This window comes from Pseudochaenichthys georgianus, chromosome 21, assembly GCF_902827115.2.
Source record: "Pseudochaenichthys georgianus chromosome 21, fPseGeo1.2, whole genome shotgun sequence".
In the NCBI taxonomy this organism is placed as follows: domain Eukaryota; kingdom Metazoa; phylum Chordata; class Actinopteri; order Perciformes; family Channichthyidae; genus Pseudochaenichthys; species Pseudochaenichthys georgianus.
In genome coordinates, this window is record NC_047523.1 from 25,567,252 (window position 1) to 25,580,624 (window position 13,373).

Genomic DNA, 13,373 nt, shown 5'->3' on the forward strand with positions numbered 1-13,373 from the left:
AATCCTAAAAAAAATAGTACATAGACATTCAAGAAATTACTATAAAAGGCCAAAACTAACAATAAAGTCACCCTCCTAACAAGTAATGCATTTGTAGCAAAAGCCTAATTGTATGTGGACTCCAAATAAATGTTTTTATATAAAACATTTATATAAATTACTAAATAAATTCTAACTTTATAAACTGCAATTTTGTACACATGATCTTTCAACTCACATGCTTAAATGTTCACTGTTTAAAGTAAAGATAATGATTGATGTGATTATGGATGATTAACATGATAAACCAGAAAAACATATTCAAGCCAAATAAAATATTTAAAAAAAAGTAAGGTAAATAAAAACGTGTTGTAAGTTAAACAAGCTCTTTAAGATTAAATTAAAGACAGATACATGTTTGGTTAACTTATCTACAAACAGGAGAAATATGCAACATGTGGTGAGGGGTTACATTGCTTTGTTTTTATGTTTTCACAAGCCAAGCAAAGAACCACTGTTTAAAAGTGGATTTATTTTCACTGCTTCTGCTGCTGTTTGAGTGTACATGCCTACTTTTGGCTCAGACGTCTGCAGAGTGTTTTCTATTCTCTTATTGCATCGGTCTGGCTTTTTTTGGCTGATTCTTACAGCAACAGTAGTCAAACATTCAGCTACCCCGACAACAACAGATGTACTGACCGTGTTTAAAGGAGCTCGCCTCATGTGAGCTTTATTTCCCATGATATCACTTCCTTAGAAACAACAGGATTTGCTTTGGTAAAGCTATTGATGATCCTCATGTTTCAACTGATGGGCGTCAAATGTGTTGTGGTCGGGGAATGCAAATTGATCCAAAAGGTTTCAGCATGTTACTCATCACTCAGCTGAGAATGATCACTGGATTATGAAACTTGTTCACAGAGCAATGCCCCCATCCAGTGGCAGACAGTGGAAACAACATTCAGCAGTCGGTCTCTTCAAAGGACACACATGAGGATGATTTGTAACCAAATCATCCTTTTATTGGATTAGAACATTGTGCACAAAAAACAATGTGGCTTGATTATGAACTAAAATGCAACTAAGTCTGTTTATAATGTAAAAATATGGTTTATTATTGGTTGATTTTGGAAGGACGGTTAACAAAAGGGAATTAAACATTATTTGAATGTTTGTTTTGAACTAAACAAGAACTCATAAATATCATCTCACAATTCATTTTGTATTTTTCTAAAACATTCTTATTTTCATGTAAACTTTATAGCAATGAAGGATGAAATCATAACATCTTTGGTCAAACGATCCCTGTAAACCAAAGTTGATGAAATGCTCAATTTTGAATGAAATCTAATGGCCCCTAAAGTTTTTGAAATTTACTTAAGATTCAAGATCTGTAATTATTCCTGTAATTTATTTAAGAGCAGTGTGTAGCATTTAAGGGAATTTATTGGCAGATATGGAATATAAAAGTCACTATAATATTTGTATAATCACCTGGAACAAAGAATGCTTCTGTTTTCATTATTTTAATATAACCCATCATGTAACATGTTTAGCCCAGAATGGACAAAAAAGGTATGGTGTGAGGGGTATTTTGTTTGCAATCTGCAACCTCACCACTAGATGCCACTAAATCCTGCAAACCTGTAAATCCATTATTGATTGTATTTATTAATGTTACTACAGCAACACATTATACAACGTAGTCTTAGACTTGGCATTGTGTTATAGAATCGTGCAATAAATCTAATCTCAATAAAAAAATAAAAATATCTATTCTTGTATAATAAACACAAAGGTCTATGCTTCACAGGGTGAGCGTGGATTCAATGGTCTTCAGGGTAATATGGGATTTCCAGGGATGCATGGACCTGAAGGTCCTCCTGGACCAATGGGCCCAACGGTCAGTACACACACACAGAATAAATGTTTAACCGTAAAAACCTTACCTGACCAAATTGTTCTCCCCCAGTCAACACATGTATCATTGTAAACTAATTTTACACACATTTCTCAATTAAGATTAAAAACATGTTTTTCTCTATTATAATGATCCTGATTTGTTTCTGTTAGGGCACTTTTGGTGAATCTGGAGCTCCCGGGCTGAAAGGAGTGAGGGTGAGTAACTAACCAACTTAATTATGACATACAGTATGATTTCATACAGTATATGAGACAGACTTCTATTCCACAAATGATTGGTTATGTTTTGTCATGACTCAGCAACGCTGATATGGTTGTCATCCTGCAGGGTCCTTCTGGTCTGCCAGGTTTCCCAGGAAACCCCGGACTACCGGTAAGTTCCTTTGATCTGTGTCACATCCTGCAATGTGACAGTACGGTCAAATCACCCACATTAACTTAAAAGTAATACCTCTAAATAACATGGTTTAGGAAGAGGTGTTATAGGTGCTACATTGTACTGTTGGGTGATGTCTGTGGGGAGTTTAGTTGTTCAGAGAGAGACTAGTTGGGAAGCTGTGGAGACTATATCACTAAATGTAAACTGTTTCAAATTGTGTATTTGTGCACTCCTGCTCTCAGGGCATTAATGGAAATGAAGGTGGACCCGGTTCGCAAGGTATCCCAGGATGCAATGGGACCAAAGTAAGCCACTACAAACAATTATACTGTGTTTTGAATCGGATCTGTTCACTGTTTGAACCTTCTGACTTGGTGTTTTGTGTTTCAGGGAGATAGAGGACTGGATGGCACCTCTGGTTTTCCCGGTCTTCAAGGACCTCCCGTAAGCAAACTTGATTCTCTTAACAACCAACCACCAATTGACCAGTAAATATTTCAGTTATTGCCCCTCTCCTGTGTAAAATATATTAAACCCATCAGAATTTTCAATAAAGCTGCATAAATATTGTTTTGGCAAATGTATCAGAAGATGTATAGATACATAACTATATTAATCTCTTCTCAGGGCATCTCAGGAATTCCTGGAATGAAGGTCAGCTTTGATTTGTGAATTGTTAACATTTTTAATATCTAAATGTTTCCCATCTACAACTTCAAAACCATGTATCTTCTCTCCTACAGGGTGACCCTGGTGGTGTGATCGGGATTGTTCCCTCGAGAGGAGACAAAGGGTTTGCTGGCACACCTGGACTACCTGTAAGTTTGTTTGTGTGTGTTTTTGCTGTCTGTCGCAAGAAAATGAGAAAGACAGAAACAGTGTTATTTGAGTTTCCATTTAAACCCATGCGGTTCCCAAACTCGTCTTTCTCTCCCAGGGAACAAGTGGATTTCCTGGACCAGTTGGACCTCCCGGACGAACAGGCTTTCAAGGACCCAAAGTGAGTCAAAGTTATGGAATATCGGGTATACAGAGACCCATGATTATCTTTAATTGGAAAGAGCACAACAAAATGAAGTTGAATCTGTGTAGATTTCTAAATGTGCACATAATGGTGGCTGATTAATTTATCAGTGTGTTTACTAATTATGTTTCTGTTTACAGGGAGATTCTGGCCCCCCTGGCCCTCCTGGAGAGAAGGTAAGACTAATCAATAAAATGATTTTACACTTGTAAAAAATATCCACCCTTTAATGACTTTTATCTCCCAGGTGAGATCTTATAGGAACTGTTTTGTACCTCTCTGTAGGGTGACAAGCTGGCCTTTGTGAGTGAGAAAGGAGAGAAGGTGAGAATTTCTCTTTTTTTTAAAGTTTACGGTTCAGTAATAAAACATTAGCAATGGAGTAATATCTGGGCTACCATGTGTTTTCAGGAAGAAATACTTGCATTTAAAATATGTTATTCATTTAATAATTAACCTGATTATTTTGAGGTTATCTAATTTTTATATTTTACCTTTGAATAACAAATATATTACAATCTCTTACCTTGATATTACTGTATTATAAAGAGTTAATAAGGTTGCTCCTGCTACTGTATACATGCTGGGTGAAACATACATATTTTGAGACAAGGGACATGTTGGGGGTTTGTGAATTATTATTTTTAATGCTGTCTTGTAATAACTATTTAATCAAATGAGGATTTCAATAAGTTTGTTTACCGGGAATTCATATTTATTTCACGAGTTTAATTCGGTTTTCACAAAATGACTAGCCTACTGTATTTCAATTACATTTTGTGAATAATGGTTAATGTATTATTACTTTAAACATGTATTTGGTTGTGGAAGTTGTGGTGATCATTGCCGTCTGTGTGCAGGGTGATCCAGGATTTCGTGGCCCCCCCGGCCCTCCTGGGACAACACTGGGAGTGGAAGGAGGACGTCCCACAGTGCATGTACCTGGACCACAGGTACTCACTCAGCCCTTTCAAAACTGAATACAAATGTAGCTTTTTCGTGGATGAATAAACCACGATTGCTACATGTTTGATGATTTGGATTTTGTGATATTTTCTGAGTGTGTTTATGTTTGTTATTCCTAAAGGGTGAAAGAGGACTTAAGGGAGACCAAGGAAACAAAGTAAGTTATTTGCATTCAAATGTTGTGGTGTATGCTTTACTGTGCACAGAGGCTGTTTGTTATCTTTAGGTCAAACTTTTCTACTTTTTTGAGACTTCTGATTAATTTCCTTTGCAGGGCTTTTGCGTCCCTCATCTAAATGGTATCAAAGGTGAAGCTGGCCCTCCTGGATCAAAAGTAAGTTGCAAAAATATCTCTCTATGGGATGGTTAAATGTTTTAATACATTTTTGAAAAAAAGTATGTGAAAACTTAACCCATTAAAGTAAGTGTTCCTGTCATTTTAGGGAACATTTGGCAATGGTGGATATGATGGGTCGAAGGTAAATACAACTTACTGTATTATCACCTATTGGCCTCCACCATCCAACTCTTGTTTGCTTTTGTTTTATTTTTGAAATATTCATTGCTAAACTACCAACATACTTTAATACAGGGAGAAAAAGGCTTTCCTGGAACTGCTGGATTCACTGGTTCCCAGGTAACTACTGCAACTTTTACGTACTTTGCAGATATTCAAGTCCAATACTTGAAATTTCCTGAAGTCATCCTAAATACTAAACTCTCTCTTGTTTCAGGGTGAAAAGGGAGAAAAAGGACCGCCAGGATATGTAAGTCTAGAAACTACCAGCAGATGTCACCAGATTTTTATTTAGTTAAATGTGAGACCATGTTAAAGGGGCAATAGACTGATTTTACCGGTTTATAATATCTTCCATGACTAGTTTGAGAAAAGTGCATCGGATAACTTCGCGTAAGTTAGGCCTGAAGCTTCTATAAAGGACACCTGTTGTTGGTATTACACAAATCACTTTTAACAGAAACATCAATTACACGGATGGTATATGCTGTATATGACATGGTTTTATATTAAATACCTTCACATTTTAATAGCATTACATTTACATTGGCAGTGATTCTCAAAAGGTGCGACTTAAAGAACAAGTTAAAACCCAACATTTTGTTTTTTGTTGACCACTAGTAGTTTAATTTTTAACTCTGTAACAGTGATTTTGAATTGTACTCAAGGATTTCGCAGCACTCTGTGACATCACTGTCGAGGGTGGCTAAGGGTGCATCAGAGGACACATCTTACCAAACACATACACGTCCTTCAGTGATGTTTGGTGGTCTCAGAGGGGCAAAGTGTGTTCAACTAAATATAGCGATAAGTAAAACACTACTTTTCATCCTGGTGTTAAGTTTATTCCTTACAGTCAGGATTTATTTGCCTTTTCTATTTCTATTTTTACTTCTTTAATAGAGCACAATTCTAAAATGCCTTTGAATAAGAGTAACATTGCAATAGTGTGTTGTGACTGTAGTGTGTGATTGTGTTCTTCAGTTGTTCAAATCAAAGAATATCTATATTTTCTATTGTGTGTGCATTCCAAGAATAATGACAGGTAAGAAATGAAGCTGTCAACCGTTCTTAGTTTAGGTGGATTGGTGTACAAAACATCATTTTAATCAACGGCCATGCATCCTTAATGTTTGTTATTATGTCATTTCAGGGTAATGGTGCCCCTGGTCCTCCCGGCCCAAGTGGTAACCCAGGGTTCCAAGGAGTAAAAGGTAATGTAAGGCCATGGTATGCCCCAGTTATTCATATGAATAAACACCTACCTTGGATCAGTTTACATGTTATGATATATATATATTTTTCATTTTGGTTTCCTCTTTATCCACAGGTTTTCCTGGTCCTCAGGGAGAGGCAGGTCCTCCAGGTACAATGACATTATATTTCTATAATAATATAAAGACTTTGCATTAAGGCTTAATATGTCAGTGAGACACACGCTAACCTGGATAACAACCTAACTGGCTCCGATGACTTTTACTTCAGGCCGGCACAATGAGGGGCCTCGTGGAGAGACGGGACAGAAAGGACACTTTGGAGAGAAAGGAGACAGGGGACTGGATGGAGAGTCTCTCGTTGGACCTCCGGGACAACCTGGAAACCCTGGACTCCCTGGACCAGCTGGACCACCACGTATGCCTTATTTTTGAATATAACAATCTTTTCAATAATTGACAACAATAGTGTTAACCTACAAATGTTTTTATAACCTAATGTGTCTACACAGTTGACCCTAATGAATGCAACAATGAGAAAGGAGCTCCTGGCCCAGCTGGACCTCCAGGGTTACAAGGAGAATTAGGACAGAAAGGTAGGAATCTCAACAATAAATGCTTATCAATACAGGACATCAATAAATGAAAAGATTAAAATGCAGCTTCTTTCTTTGAGATGTTGTTGTACCTTAGTAGCCAAACGTACTACTTCTGCAGTTAGACTACATGTTAGGCACATTTGCATCTTTAAACTGATGTTTCTCCTTTCAGGTGACATAGGAGATACCTGTGTTCAATGTGAAGCTTCCGGCTCACCTGGATTACCTGGCCCACACGGCCCTAAAGGAGATCGGGGTGAGTGAATTTGGTCACATTGAAAATAAACGGCGGGGTCTAGCAAAAAATGTATTGGGGCCATGAGCTTAAAGGTGGGGTAGGTAATTCACTTCAGAAACACTTTTTGTTATATTCCATGGAATGCTCTTAACATCCCGATAGCAATGAATACATTAAATGCTTTGACAATAAATACATACACAAATGTCATCTGTGGAAGCCGTGGCGCTGTAAAAAGCACGACCAATCATCTGAGCCGGCCCGGCTAAAATAACTGGATGGGCTACCTGCCTGTCAGCCTTCCATCTGTGCACAAACTTATCTCGTGCCCTCATTGGTCATGTGCCAGTTCGTGTGTGTTGGAGGAGGGGCTCTGTAAGGAAGTGTTTCTCATATTGATATTCTGAACAATCTGTGCTGTTGTATTTGCTGTAAAGTGTCTCTACTGTAGGCTATTTTTATTATATGTACAGCACTTTGGCTCGACCAAAAATCGTTTATAAATGTGCTATATAAATAAAACTTGATTTGATTTGAAGTCTGAAGGAAGGAGCAGATTTTTTTCCGATGCATACTTTCAAATTCTAGCGCACTCAAGCTGGTTTCTCCATTCTTACCTACCCTACCTTTAATATGATTATTTCCATGGCCATCTGAGGACTTGGGACCACAGCTTGTTTCATTGTACACATCTTTACTGATTGGATATGTTTCTGTGTTTTGACACCCACAATAATGAATATTGAGTATGAAATATGTACAACTTTCCATTTTCACCTGGCAGGGCCTCCAGGGACAGTAGGAGGGAAGGGACAAAAGGGTACCTCTGGCTCTTCTGGACAAACTGGAACTCCTGTAAGTAGAATAATGTCTGCAACACTTGGGAAAAATTGTTGTTAGAGTTTATCCTTCATTTAATTGAGGTTGAGATATATTTTAATCAACTGGTGTGCAGGGTTCTCAAGGTGTTCCCGGGTGGATTGGAGCCACTGGTGCTGTTGGCGAGCCAGGGGACGTTCTTGGAGTTGATGGGTTGAAAGGAGAGAAAGGTCTACCTGGTCTTTCTGGTACTCCAGGGAGGCCCGGCCTGGATGGACTGCCGGGGAGAGATGGTTTCCCTGGTGTACAAGGCCACAAAGGAGAATCGGTAAGTGTGTGTGTTCGAAAAATATAGAATATTAGGACAGCTCCACTAGATTAACATTTTGTCAATAAATGTATTGTCAACATCAAATCAAAGTATATTTGACAATCGGTTAATTTATTTCAGGCCAGGGAGGGCATACAGGGTGACCGTGGACTAGATGGGAACCCTGGTCTGATCGGGCCTCCAGGAGAGAGGGGCCCACCGGGCCAGCCTGGCTTCGGTCGAGCGGGAGAGTCTGGAGAGAAAGGCAGTCATGGAAGGCACGGAACTCCTGGAACTCCTGGACAACTTGGTAGGCATGAGATATCCACAGAGAGAACTCATATAGTCGGACATTTCAATCTCAAATGCACATCTGTACAAAGTCTCTCTGATAATGCATAAATACAAACCTAATGAGCATGAATTCATTTATAACATAAACCTTGCATTCACCAGGTGTTAAAGGTGAGCCAGGTCAAGGTGAGAGCACTCCTGGACCTCAGGGAGTACCTGGAGCACACGGCGAAACTGGCATTCTTGGACTTCAAGGTGAGCAGCAACACCAGTCAACATGTTTTCATTTGAACTCATTTAGACACCTATAAAAGGTATTCTTAATACATTATTTGAAATAAGTTGCTTGTATCAGGATCAATCAATGAACTTAAGCGTGTGTTTTATCAATTACATATGTTTAAAATTGGGTGGAGGAGCAGAGTTTCAGCAACCTTATTACAGAAAAAACTAAACAAATTCTGACGAATCACATATATGTGCTGATTGTTAGCGAGTGGTCCGGTTTACCTTGTGTCTTGGTGCTGGCTGCAGGTGACAGAGGCCTTCAGGGAGATCGAGGGTTGCCCGGTTTCCCAGGACAGAAGGGTGAATATGGACCCCAGGGGATTGGATTACCTGGCCCAACTGGTCCTAAAGGTATGTTACTCCATGTTTCAAGGTTCAAGGTTCTTTATTAGTCATACAACCATAGCTACAAAGTAGTTATGTTGATGAACATCTTAGGTCACAGGCTTCTCCAACAGTGCAACACAATATTACAGAAAAACAAAAAAATATAGTGCAAGTAAATATTAAAAGTAAATGCAAAAAGAAAGGAATAGTTTAAAACAAAAGTGAAAAAAGTTTGACCTATTCCTCAAATCTGTTGATGCATCACAGAAGTGTTTGTACATTAACAGGATAACACTAAGAGGAAATGTTTTGACCATGTTTCTAGGAATCAATGGAATGCCAGGAGCTCTAGGATTACCAGGAGAGACAGGAAGAGGTGGACAGGATGGCTTGACTGGACAAAGTGGTAGACCTGGACCAAAAGTGTGTATTTTTCTGTATATGTATTCTGATCCTAATTTAATTTCATACAGTTGGATATTAAGGTAAGTGCTGCCACACAATGTGAAAGTGACTCAAGAAGGGACCTGAGGTATTCTGGTTCTGATGAGTTGATTTTAGGAACATGAGAGAGCATTAGACAAGTCTATCGGAGTGCTTCCAACAGCTCTGTTATACAATACAAAACGTATGGACATGGTTAAATGGGAGCATTGTATTTCATGTAAAATAACTGTTGGGAGAGTGGAGATGCAAATCAGAGATTATATGTTTACTCTGCAGGGTGAGCCAGGGCGAGGTCTTCCAGGCCCAAAAGGTTTGCAAGGCCAACCAGGAATTACTGGCTTCCCGGGAGATAAGGGTGGCTTTGGACGACCTGGTATTCCTGGACTAGAAGGTCAGACAGGACCTACGGGAGATCAGGGAATCCAAGGTACTGCAACACGCTTACAACAGTGCTGGTGTTAAGCTTGGTTGGATGTAGTCCATGCCACAGAGTTAAAATGCCCATCTCCTGTAGCAAGTACAACATTGTTTTTCTTTGTTCTGGTCAAAATTAGGTGATGTGGGAGTCCCAGGACCTCCTGGACTGGTCGGCGTGCCAGGTTCTCCAGGTAAAGGTTCACCCGGAGCCCCCGGACCACCAGGACCAGCTGGAGAGTCTGGACCACATGGTAAGCACAAACTCCGGCATCCAAACATTTAGACATGTCCCTGAGGGAAAAGTACAGGTGTAAATTATAAGATTAATAATGCCTTCATTAATTATAGTTCCTTCAGTTTCCTGGTATTGTGATTGCATGGACACTTGAATAGACAGTTGAAAGAAACAATGTTCTCTGTAACATGTGAGATGTTCCAGATTCACCTTCAGAATGTGAAACTGAAACACACCCCTCATTTGCCTCACCTGACTTCATGTATGGTGTTATATGTGTGTGTGTGCATGCTGAATAGGTGGAGGAGGTGCAAAGGGAGACAATGGCTACCCCGGTTCTCCTGGTCTGGACATGCCGGGGCCTCAGGGAGAGAAGGGACAACCCGGGTTCCCAGGAACGTCAGGCTATAAAGGACTGCCTGGACGAACAGGTCTACCTGGCAGGGAAGGACTCATTGGAACACAAGGTGAGATTGACTGATGTGTGATTTTGTTGTATTTTTCTTGTTTTGTAATTGTAGCACTTGCACACACAGAAAAAAGGTCAGTTCCTTATACTATCATAAACAAGTACATTTCTACAACCTTCATTAATTAATAGCAATGTTTCATTTTGCCTTTTTAAAGCACACACTGCTCTTACTACTGTGGAAGTAATGTGTCTTTTTGTCAAACAGGTATTAAAGGTGAAATGGGTGTCATAGGGACACCGGGAATACCAGGATTTCCTGGACCACCTGGTACGTCTGGATCTCATGGACTGATAGGTAAGCAAAACCTTATTTTCTATTTATCTAAGTATAGTTTGTTCTACAGCCTTCATAATACTGGTCATACAGATGATGCTTTACAAGTTTAAATAGAAAGATTTATTAGCAGAAATAACAATATCTTTCTACCGTTGCTCTCAGGTGATCCAGGTATTACTGGGCCAAGAGGTAGTATTGGAGAGTCAGGACTCAAAGGAGAGAGGGGAGATCGAGGTCTGCAGGGTCCTCCTGGAAACATGAGTGAAGTGGACATGGAGCACATGAAGGGGGATAAGGGAGACTTTGGAAACAGAGGTGAAAATCAACATACTGGCCCTTTGCTCAATGAGAGAATATGCGTTGATTCATTTCAAGCAGTTCCGTCGTTAATTCTTTCCATTTACCCATTGTTTAAGAAATATGTCAATGTGATGTTTCATTAATGTTCCTATCAGGTGACACTGGGGGCACTGGAGAGAAAGGCCACCGAGGACTTCCTGGTAACCCTGGAATGTCAGGCAAAAATGGAGAGTCTGGATCACCTGGCCAACCAGGTGAGCACATGAACAGCAACCTCAACATATTTTACATTTCTTTATAGGATATTTAAACTATGCAGACATTGGTTTACCATCTCTATATGTCCTATTCAAATTAACTCTAATTTCAGTCCATTCTCTACACTTGCTTCATCATCACCCAGTAAAAATAAAGCACAAATAAATTAGATATTGATCCATGACTCTCACTGATTTGTCTCAGGGGAGAAAGGAGACTCTGGTTTTCCTGGAGAGCCGGGCAATTTCGGACAATCTGGACAGAAAGGCACTGTAGGAGAGATGGGAATCCCCGGTAAGATTGCACAAATGAAACTAACAAAATGTGTGTCATTGAAATGTTTGTACAAACATAAAATGTTGTCCAGCAACAGTTGAAGTATAAACAGCTGTATTGAGAGTATTTCAAGCAAGGGAAAATCAAAATGTGTGTGTTTGTGCAGGTCTGTCTGGTCCACAGGGTACTAAAGGAGATACTGGTACAACAGGACATACCGGATTCAGAGGTACAGATGGACAGAAAGGTGACCAGGGAACAGGTGGTGACCCAGGTATTGGGCTCCCAGGAACTCCAGGAGAAAAGGTAATCATTGGCTATAATAAATATTATGGTTGAGAACACTAGATGTACGAAAAGGAGCTAAAAATTATACTGTGGCTCTCTATATTTAAAGGGATAGTGGAAATCCGCGAATTTTTGGTTTAACTTATGTATTTTTATTAAAAATAAGCATAATAAACCATTTTTTTTTATTTCATGCGCCTAGTTTCATTTTATTTTCAATTTTACTGCTCCCGACCACGCCCTCTCAATGAAACGAAATACTTCGGGAATCTTCGGGTGATGACGAAAACAAAGGAAGACGGGCACAAACATTGGACGAGGCACGAGTATTTTATTATGTTTTCTGGCTGATTTAATGCATCATTAGCCTGTACCATTGTGTACAACGCCATTTATTGCCTGTCGATTAGGCGACCGGAGGCCTCGTCATCCGATAATCCGGTACACAGTGTCGAATGTGTACACTACAGTCATCATATAGACATGATAGACTAACAGTACTGTGAGTACAGCCTACACTTGACAGGCAGCCTGGCTAGCCTAGGATTAGGACCATACTACGTCAAAAGACCGATTGGCTCTAGCTGTATATCATGCTAGTATACAATTCATTTAAATGTATTCATGTAATTAATGCCCATAAGGCTGTTACATATACAATAATAAATGTGACAAGATAATTTATGTGAACCTGACCCTGGTATGTTATGAAATGTACCCTACATGCAGTCATCCTCGGGCATAGCCATAGGCCTACAGTGCATGCATGCCAACTTTTGCAATATATAATATAGCGCCTAGCGTGAGCTATGCTTAGGGACCTACCAGTCAAGATTATTTGTGTGTAGGGGTGCATCATCTGGCGCCTGGTCCTGGTCATCCTCGCCATTGCCCATGCCGTGAACTAACTCCATCACCTCGGGCTCGGGCTCGAACAAATAAGGACGTAATGGTCCATCGTCTGGCTCAATATTCTCACCATCGTCGCTTACTGAACCGGATTCAGATTCAGTTCCTAAAACTACATTTTCGCAGGAAAGCCGAGAGGATGTTTCTGACTCGCTATCATCACTGGATACCTCGTACAACCCTTTTCTTTGTCTGGTATATTTGCCCTTCCACGTTCATTCTGCATAGACGCCATGGTTTGTTATCGTTTCGTCTTCCTGAGTTTTCCTCACTTCCGGTTTGGCTGAATCGATCATTTCGTTTCTAAAAAAGTTCAGGGAAGCTGCAATAAAGTGCTTCTAACATGCGTAAGGCAATTATTATATTTTTTTAATCAGGTGTGATTGTTTTGGTACGTAATTATGCTTGTATATAAGTTAAAACGAAACTATTTGGGGTTCAATTTCCACTATCCCTTTAACTGCCCATCCTGTTAACACTCGCCATTGGTAGTTGTAGCTCTTGCCAGGCTTGGGTGGTCATGAAACACCTAGGAAAATAATCACAATCAAAACTCTTATAATGTAAAAACCAACAGCTACTAAAATGTTCTAATGTTACACAACCTATGAATATAC

At 39.6% G+C, this 13,373-nt stretch overlaps 1 protein-coding gene across 1 annotated transcript in view; it reads left to right on the plus strand.

Annotated features, from left to right (window-relative positions):
• The window catches only part of col4a1 (collagen, type IV, alpha 1), a 44,453-nt gene that overhangs the window by 25,180 nt on the left and 5,900 nt on the right, over nt 1-13,373 (plus strand). The window contains exons 3-37 of the mRNA XM_034109428.2: nt 1,793-1,882; nt 2,053-2,097; nt 2,231-2,275; nt 2,524-2,586; nt 2,672-2,725; nt 2,909-2,935; nt 3,025-3,099; nt 3,219-3,281; nt 3,446-3,481; nt 3,591-3,629; nt 4,166-4,258; nt 4,393-4,428; nt 4,546-4,605; nt 4,715-4,750; nt 4,864-4,908; nt 5,006-5,038; nt 5,942-6,002; nt 6,119-6,154; nt 6,274-6,420; nt 6,515-6,598; nt 6,774-6,857; nt 7,624-7,694; nt 7,795-7,986; nt 8,110-8,278; nt 8,425-8,517; nt 8,797-8,901; nt 9,203-9,300; nt 9,601-9,751; nt 9,879-9,992; nt 10,276-10,443; nt 10,654-10,743; nt 10,888-11,040; nt 11,181-11,279; nt 11,488-11,577; nt 11,726-11,865. Coding sequence (XP_033965319.1) covers nt 1,793-1,882; nt 2,053-2,097; nt 2,231-2,275; nt 2,524-2,586; nt 2,672-2,725; nt 2,909-2,935; nt 3,025-3,099; nt 3,219-3,281; nt 3,446-3,481; nt 3,591-3,629; nt 4,166-4,258; nt 4,393-4,428; nt 4,546-4,605; nt 4,715-4,750; nt 4,864-4,908; nt 5,006-5,038; nt 5,942-6,002; nt 6,119-6,154; nt 6,274-6,420; nt 6,515-6,598; nt 6,774-6,857; nt 7,624-7,694; nt 7,795-7,986; nt 8,110-8,278; nt 8,425-8,517; nt 8,797-8,901; nt 9,203-9,300; nt 9,601-9,751; nt 9,879-9,992; nt 10,276-10,443; nt 10,654-10,743; nt 10,888-11,040; nt 11,181-11,279; nt 11,488-11,577; nt 11,726-11,865 — 2,985 coding nt within the window. The remainder of the gene's footprint in view (nt 1-1,792; nt 1,883-2,052; nt 2,098-2,230; nt 2,276-2,523; nt 2,587-2,671; nt 2,726-2,908; nt 2,936-3,024; nt 3,100-3,218; nt 3,282-3,445; nt 3,482-3,590; nt 3,630-4,165; nt 4,259-4,392; nt 4,429-4,545; nt 4,606-4,714; nt 4,751-4,863; nt 4,909-5,005; nt 5,039-5,941; nt 6,003-6,118; nt 6,155-6,273; nt 6,421-6,514; nt 6,599-6,773; nt 6,858-7,623; nt 7,695-7,794; nt 7,987-8,109; nt 8,279-8,424; nt 8,518-8,796; nt 8,902-9,202; nt 9,301-9,600; nt 9,752-9,878; nt 9,993-10,275; nt 10,444-10,653; nt 10,744-10,887; nt 11,041-11,180; nt 11,280-11,487; nt 11,578-11,725; nt 11,866-13,373) is intronic.